The following is an 8914-nucleotide window of genomic DNA, read 5'->3' on the forward strand; positions in this document are numbered from 1 at the left end:
TTTGCATACCTTTACATGATCAACCATCCTCCGACTGTATATTTAGATGCAAACCTACTTTTTTTTAAATTGATAACATTTTTGCTGTAGAGGGTATATGTTTTTAATTTTGAGAAAATATATTACGTCAGTTGCCTGTGTTTCTAATTTACAGGTAAATAATAGAATTGAAAACTCAAAATAATAGAAATAAATTGCATTTCTAAGAAGAACCATGACTGTATATGCAGAAAATTGGATGGTGCTTCAATAAAGTTAATCAGACAAGTTTATGAAAAATCGTAAAAAATTAAAAACGTGTAAATATGTATATGCTGTATTTATACGCATAAAAAACCCAGTATATATGGAAAAAGGATAAAAATATGACAACCAATCATTTATTATTTTGTCAGTGAAATATTCTGACTTTTTCAAATTAAGCATAGGTATCTGACATTATATCCTTTTGTCTTGATATAAATATATATACCCTTTACCCAATAAAGCAGTATAGAGGTTATATATTTTCAATTATTAGAAAAATATACAACGTCAGGTGCCTGTCGAATAGAGCTCTGTTGAATTGCCTTAAACGTGACGATAACGGGCAATATGTTTGTTAGATATATTTATCAGAGATTGTGACAAGTTTAAACTTTAAATTCTGTCACATGAGGGAATGAAAACCATGTCATCTATGTCAAAAAGTATTCTAGCCCTACTCGCCTGCTCCATTCCGAAACAAACGGTCATCTTCTTAGCTTTTATACATAGTATTGTAATAATAAATGGATATCATATTTTCAATCTAAAAACTAAATGATTAATTGGACATATCAGCCTAAAAGAAATTAGTCACGTCCGCATATGTATCGGACAGTATGTACATTTTAAAACTGAAACTTTCAAATATGTGCATGATTGTATATTTAAACCGTGTAGAGTAAGTTTCAGTTCAGATCAAAACTCTGAGGTTTGGGTCAATTCTCAACAGGATCAATTTTCAACGGGTCGAGGTCATCAGAGTTTAGAAAAATCTTTCTCATACCGTTGAAAAATGACCCCGGGTATAAATTTCACGATTTTGGTCTCAATTTTCAACGTTGAAAAATGACCCCCCGGGTCAATATTCAACGTTGAAAAATGACCCCCGGGTCAATTTTCAACCCGGGTCAATATTCTTCGTTACACCGGCCGAATGAAAAAGTACCGATATGTCATTTTCTTTTCTCTGTTTTTTTTTCCTTCTAAAATCATTTATTCATACAATATCAATAATAAAAAAATCAAAGAAATTCCATGAGTAGCAAAATTTTCAATTAATTAAAACACGCTGCATTATTTTTATTAATCAACGGAATATTCTCATACTTATGAATTGAATTAAAAGAATATTTGATATAGATCTACAAAACTCAATTAAGGAGGCCGGGTGGTAAAAAAAATTACCCATTAGATCTACGTTTAATACTTAGATATGACCATATGTTTTATTCTTAGCTATAAACTATAATTTTAAGAAAAATTCCATATTATATTTAAATAACTTTCCGTATCTTTATGCATAGCTCTTCTCCATCGGAAGAACAATTTCAAAATGGCCGCGACCATCCAGCTCTTTAAGGTGGCTCACTACACCTTGGAATATTTTCTCAAATTAGCAGAAAATTACTTGATTATGATAGAAAGCATTATGGGTAAGAAGTTTATATGTCAAATAGGTGAAAAAATGTGCAATTTTGGTTAAAAAATGATATTTTCAAAACTTTCCTTCAGTAAACATAAACAAAAGCCCGGGCGGATTCGAACTCATGATCTGCGACTCACAAGCCTGATACTTTAACCACCGAGCTATGACGATATACACCTAAATCGATTGATACAAACAGTTTAACAAAACAATTAAATCGCCATCTTGTGACGTACGTATCTTATTATCTCGTAGTATCTTAAAAAGTATAAGTCTTGGTGTAGTGAACTATTTTGTTTGTAATTAAACATAGCATTGTAATTAAGATATGCTTGCTCTTCCACATAGGCAACAAAATAATCAATTATTCGATGTATTTTACGCTATCCTATTCCTTTCTCATAAATAAAAAGTGCAGTGTATGATATTATTACAAACAGTAGAATTCTTTAGAGGGTTCTATATTCTAGAAGTCTGGCCAGGACATACCTTAAACCCGGCCTGGCCTCACAATTAAGTGGATTGGGCCGAAATTTTGGCCTGTCAGCAGAAACTGGCCTGGCCTCAAATTTGGCATATTTATAAACCAACATTTTTGGCCTCAATTTTATTTTTTGATTTTCTTTACATATTTGATGATTTTACTGATTTTTAATTGATTTATTTACAATACACATTAAACATCCCACTTGGTGCTTTAGTGTCTTATAGCGATAGTCTATTTAAAATTAAAGTTACAATTGAAGATATATATAGTACAAGCAATGTATTTATAAAATTTTGATTCAGTCTGTTTTAAATTCTAAAGAACTTAGGAAAGTGATTTTGCCCTGTCATTGTATAGCCATGGCGTGTTTTTTGACAGTTTGTTATTGTCATTTTTCATTTAATCGCTCAAACTGCTCTCAGGATTGAACTTAACTCTTCCTATATTAATGACCTAATGAGAAAATGATAATAAAAGAGGCTAATATTTATTTATTCTAATCAACATCAAAGGTTACAAAATGTTTGACTTTGTTCAAATTCTGATAATTCCCCACAGGAGGAAAATTGTTTTCTTAGTATACAAACAAGACATGCATGAAAACCTACTCTAATCAAGAGGGTGATGCATGATAGATAGATGGTCATTCATGAAAAAATTATATCGAAGAATGCAATGTTGTAGTCATTCATTGTGGTGACGTTGATGTTTATTTTTAATTGTATCAATTGCAATGTTAATATGAAAAAAACATCGCACATGTTAATTAATTAATGTGATAGAAAAACTTAACAAAAAACAAACAAACAAACGAAAATATGCAACAGTATATTGCATTTGTTTTTGTGTCGAAACGATGCCTATATGCCTGGAGCAAGTTTGTCAATGAATCGATATTTTTCTATAGTAAAACAATATCTCATCTCCCCTTATGAATATTTTATAGTTTCTCGTAAAATTTAATATGGATTCTCAAAATTCTTAAATCAATTTGACAAAAATTGTAACTTAATTTATAACAGAAATTGAGATGAGAAATATTTTAATTGGAGAAATGACATTTTGTACTATTGATTACATATTAATATCTACAAAGTAAGCTGCATGTTACAGTATTGAATCACATATCGATTTTAAATCCTAAATAGCAAATCACCTAAACATAACTTATTTTCACCAAAAATGGAAAAATACAAGTTCCATGTAAAATCAGTACAATGTTTGATATAAATGTTACATATAGCATTTTCGCGAATCACATTATCATCAATGTTTCGCAGATAAAAATGTTATTAGTAAAAATTGCAACGCAACGTTGACCCCCTCTCATGAAAGAGAAACTCCTTCAATGTTTGCAAATAACTCCGACATCTTCGGCATGGCTACAGTCATGTGACGTTTTATAGCCACAGTCCAATATTGTTGTCTCATTAGAAAAACAATTCACGTTATCCATTAAAATAGCCCCGGTGCCGCTTCCATATTTATGAGTTACCTGTAATGCACTAGAAAAAAAATATAACGCATCAGATACAGCATCATGTCGAACATGATCATATATATTGACCAAATATCTCAAGAGGATAAAACACAATTAACGATCCCCAGCAATGTTCGATAACTCTTAATTATCAGGATTTTTTTGTTCGTATATTAAATCTGGCTTTTACATTGACAAATTTAATTAGTCTTGAAGTGTTAATATTACACAAAGTAGTTCAACGAACTGCTTGGCTTTGTGGTTTCACGGATACCTACTATATAGAGGTACAAAGGTTCGAACCACCGATGCACCGTTACAACCTTTTTTTTCTAATTTGATCTCTACTTGTATACGTTATTTATTCCATTTTATTCATCGTTACCAAATTTGCAATAACTTCTTAAAATGCATGGATACCATTAAAAAAATTCTTTTGATTTTATTTCAGTTGTAAAGTTTGAAGGGTAAATAAAATTTTTCTGCTGAAAAAAAAAATACTTTGAGGCTGAGGATCGGAGAACCTTAAGTTCTAAAAACTTATAATAGTTATCTTCTTAATACTTACATTATATATTACTATTTCTGCCGTACAAATTACAGTGTAAGTGACAAAGAAATAAAATTCTTATTATGAACGTCTTTAATAATTGTTTGTTTAAGCAGAATTATAATAGAGTCTTATAATAAAAAAATGCCAATACAAATATTTCACAATGACATTAAATATTTCATTTTTTTTTAAATTGATTAAATATGAAAAGAAGAGAAGAGAAGTTAATATTAAACATTAAAGTTGCAAATGGAAAATTTTCTTTTACTTTATATAAGTTCAAGCTTTAAAAATCATACATAGAATGGTAGATCTGACAGACAATTTAATTTGTTGACGATCCAGCCTTTACTTACCCTTGAAATCCCAAACTTCTACAAACGACATCTGCCTCCGACATTCCAAAATAATCATCACATACGGTTCCCCAGGATCCATACTTGTTGACTTCCACTCGCCCTTCAAAGGGCACATTGGAACCAACTAGCCTGGTGTAACCTGAGGTCAGATAAACATGTAAGTTTTATAAATTTTTCTTTGAAAGTAATTTGGCAGGTGAAAGGAATTGTTTGATGTTATTGCAAATCGTTTTGCAATAATTTTTTAATTGATTGTTGCAACCAATAAAATGTATTGCATATAAAAGCTTGTTATTATTATTGTGTTTATTTTTATTTTTTTTTTGTAAAATGAAACTGTTTTTAAGTTTTTGTAGCCTACACGTTTTACGAATGAGCAAACTCTTTGTTACTGAATCGATCGTTGAAACTCATCTCATATCACCTATTTTTACGTGAATAATGTATATAAATTTACTTCTCTTCCATTTTTTTAAAAATCAAACGGCATAATTTAATTTTCTTCTACGTTTTCCTTCGGATTCAACACTGTTGTTTTCCTGTTTATTTGTAACAAAGGACAGAAAACACTGGAAAGAATTCTTTAACAATATCACCAAGTTTCTCAAATCACACTGATAAACTGTAAATAGGGTTATTTTTGCGCAGTGTCTTTTTTCGCCCTTTATAACTTGCAAACGATTTTTTTAATTCGCCCGACGCAGTTTGAAATAGATAATCTTGCTGAAAAAACCACACATTTTAACTTGTGAAATCAAACTTTAAAATCTAAGGTTTTTATAAACAAAACCATGAAATAAGCTAGCGATTTTTAAGTTTAGTTTTCCAAAACAATACTTTGTTTTAGTTTCAATATTGTTTCCCCCGGTAACTTAAACAGGTTGCGTGGTCCTCTGTCATGCATTTTATGACACAAATAAAAGATTTTTTGTCAACCAAATTTTTTCATAAATATAATACATAAGCATTTCCAAGAAATTTTGCCCAACTTTGAGCTTTGTTGCTACAAGTAATTTACCCAATACAAGTTACTAAATCCAAAATCTTCCAATGAGTCCAAGTTCATTGCAATGAAATAGAACAACAGATTGCGTTAAAGGTCGTTTATTCAGTGAACCCAATTTGTATTGTTTAAATTGAAAACAATAAATTAAAGAAGAAAAAATCATTGAATAAATGACAAATTAATTTGCAAAGGTGAGGTTAAAAACCGCCAACTCACAATAATTCAAATGCTCAATGAAAGTTAGAATAAATAACAAATTACTTTGCAAAGGTGGGGTTAAAAACCGCCAACTCACAATAATTCAAATACTCAATGAAAGTTAAAACAACATTTGACTATGATAAAAGATTATTTGAGTCCCCTTAATATTTCATTAACAAAATTTGAGACTATCCTTAAAATCTAAGGCAATTTTAAACACGATCAAATTTTAATTACACAACAAGTAAATTAAAAAGTTGCGTACTATGTTCACATCGGTAATCAAGAGGTGACCATTTCCCGCCAATAGAACAGTAAATGGTTTGGGTGGTACCATAACCGATGAAGTCCTTGTTACAACCATAAGTAATGGACGCCGGAGAATACGTCCGCTGAACAATATTTCCGTTTGGTACATGTATCTCTGGAGCTGATTCGGAACAATCTTTTAAATTGAATAAAATTTTACACGTATTATATGTACAACAAAGATAAAGTCAATATGATCAAAGTTTAAAAAGAGAATTTTTTTTTTACACTGTTCATAAAGTATTTACAGGTTTGAATATTTTGAATATACAGGCGTATTTTCGCTATTACTTTTGATATTTATATCATTATATTTTTAATTACATATCAATTAAAAAAAAGTATTTAAATCATTTTTCCCTTTTTTGTTTGTATTTTATACAGTACAACTCGCAGTTTATGATACCTGTTTCAATGCAAACTTTCCTATTCCCTGCCATTGTAACACATGTGGAGTAGTTGTTGCAAATCTTATCGCCACAAACGTTACTCTGATGGTCTGCCCTCTATTGAAGAAATAAGACGGCACCGTCATTTGTTATGAATAGATAAATGAATTATAGGAAAATAAATTATGAAATTTTTTTTTTGGTCATATCTAAAACAAAATTTAAAAAAAAGGTTAATGACGTGCTAAATGGAACAAACCGGATTTAAATCTTTCAAATGTATGTTACTTACAACTGTTTCAGCATAAAAATAGCTATCATCGTCCACTAAATCATTTGAGTCATTTTTCTTCCTCTCATTGAGCTCACACTCCAACAAAACACGATTAAAGTTAATGGACAGGCAATAGGACATCGCCTCACATTTACTGAGACACATTTGGAAACCAATGTTCTTCTCAACTCTAGGCCACTTGACAGGCAATCTCTTTCCTATTACTTTATCTTGCTTAACTGGGCAACTGCCAATTTCGGACATCACAACAGCAAGTTCTCCTATTTGAATAAGAATTATAAAAGCTAGCATAATTAAGCTTGCCAAAATCTAGTTTGATAATAAGCGATGCGAAAGCTCGTGTAAGAATGACAGCCCGAGTTTAAAGCAACCGCATAGATAGTAAATCTAAGATGAATTATTAATATCCGTGCATGTGCAATTAATGGTTTGTGTTCTTTTCTGATATATTCCTAAATTTGACAAATAAATTGTGAAGTGTTGAATCTTGAATATTTTTCGTAAAAGTTTTTAAAAAATGGTATATGGGTATAAATGTACATGTACAATGTGTGATGCTTATTTAAATTGCACTTAATTCAAATTGTACTAATAACAACAGAAAATGACAAAGATATCAAATGTAAAGTATATTCATAAAAACTTAAAATTATAGTTTTAGTCAAAAATTTTAAGTAACCGTTTAACTGAACATTTTGCTGGAGCATGTCTATCTATTGAAATAATCATGCACTTTACAGCCAAAATATGCAAACGTTCACAGTACAAATGCCACAGAAAAGATTAAAAAAATAAATCAATTCTCGTTAAACTAAACTATATAACACCCGATATATTCAGGGCTAAAATCATAACTAATTCAAAATCACACATTTTCCGACATGACAGATCGATAAAAGTCGATAAAATTCTGTAATTTTTTTGGCATCTATATGGATGAAATTTTACAATATTTTTCGATTCCATTTTATTGAATATCACTTTAGGATTGATTGGCATGAAATATTCACGTATAGGAATCAAATCTGTATTTATATTTCTACAAAAAATCAAATTAATGATAATCCATTGAATTAAATCTTATCTGTTTAAAGTTTTTCACTCATATTTGTTTTTCAAATTGTTTATCTCGATTAATTCTTGTCAGTATTATTGTAGAAAAGTTTAAAAATATCTCTTCTGTACAGGGAAAAATACTTCTGACTTACAAAAAAGCTAAAATTAAAAAAAAAATTCTATACAAAATAAAACAACGTTTATTTTGCAAGAATGTTCAATCATTTGTTATGGTCTTGCACTAAAATCATTCTAACTTATCTTCAGTTGCATTCGCTTTAAAGGCATGTGCATCACACATTAGGGGTTTTCTTTATCATAGCGTAATGACAGAGTATTTTAGATTCTAGCACTATACATTTAACAAAGGTCCATATGTATTACTCGTACGTTAAGTCCATATAGCAACGTAAATATTTTCAATCAATCTTACTTTGCAAAATGTACAATAAACACAATGCTTTCTGAATACAGTATAAACGGTTTTAATATATGCAATAATCAAAGCAAAATGGTTTTATTTTTAAAATGAAAGTTTCTGTTTATTGTATTGACATTCATTTGGTTTAACATTGACACATTGTTAAGGTACATAAGCTGATAATTGTTCTCCAAAAGTGCGCAAGTGTCAATATTTTTTCGTATTTTATATCATGCCAGGGTATAAATGAAATGTCTAAAGGCAATAGATATGAGAGTACTTTTATTTTTGTCGTCTATGGTTTTTATAATCAGCTGTTAAAGAAAAATCAGTCTTTTGTTTTCACCCTTGTGTTTACTTACTTCATGTCGCAATTCGGGCTTATGCAGTTCAAAGAAATTGTTTATAACAACATTTTTACATGTATTCATTGTGACTGGTGCTTGGTTCTTAAAAATTTTGCTCTCCGAACTCATAGACGCATGTCTCTTTCTCTGGATCTGAAATCAGGCGGTAATGATTACCTACTACAAGTCCAAGCATATAAACAGGTCAACCCTTAGCAGAGACAGTCACTGTGTAACACCTTATGCAGGACGGACAATGTACTACCTCTAATCAAAGGCGTATGGCAACCCTAATACCATAGCGACGTATCAGCGACGACAACTCTAAGAGGACAGTCT

At 30.3% G+C, this 8914-nt stretch overlaps 1 protein-coding gene across 1 annotated transcript; it reads right to left on the minus strand.

Annotated features, from left to right (window-relative positions):
* Window positions 1-2640: 2640 nt before the first annotated feature.
* On the minus strand, window positions 2641-7077 carry LOC128184013 (T-cell differentiation antigen CD6-like). Its single transcript, XM_052853284.1, has 5 exons — window positions 6749-7077; window positions 6474-6573; window positions 6024-6203; window positions 4549-4690; window positions 2641-3664 (listed from the first exon to the last, which is right to left on the minus strand). The coding sequence occupies exons 1-5, from the start codon at window positions 7040-7042 to the stop codon at window positions 3505-3507; spliced, it is 876 nt and encodes a 291-aa protein (XP_052709244.1). The 5' UTR covers window positions 7043-7077; the 3' UTR covers window positions 2641-3504.
* Window positions 7078-8914: the final 1837 nt, after the last annotated feature.

This window comes from Crassostrea angulata, chromosome 5 (genome assembly GCF_025612915.1).
Source record: "Crassostrea angulata isolate pt1a10 chromosome 5, ASM2561291v2, whole genome shotgun sequence".
Taxonomy (NCBI): Eukaryota; Metazoa; Mollusca; class Bivalvia; order Ostreida; family Ostreidae; genus Magallana; species Magallana angulata.

Coding starts and splice junctions, on each gene's coding strand:
- LOC128184013 (XM_052853284.1), bottom strand. CDS start 7,042: ATGCTAGCTTTTATAATTCTTATTCAAATAGGAGAACTTGCTGTTGTG. Junction 6,204..6,473: donor GAAAGTTTGCATTGAAACAG/GTATCATAAACT, acceptor TCAATTTAAAAG/ATTGTTCCGAATCAGCTCCA. Junction 4,691..6,023: donor TGATTACCGATGTGAACATA/GTACGCAACTTT, acceptor ATCTGACCTCAG/GTTACACCAGGCTAGTTGGT.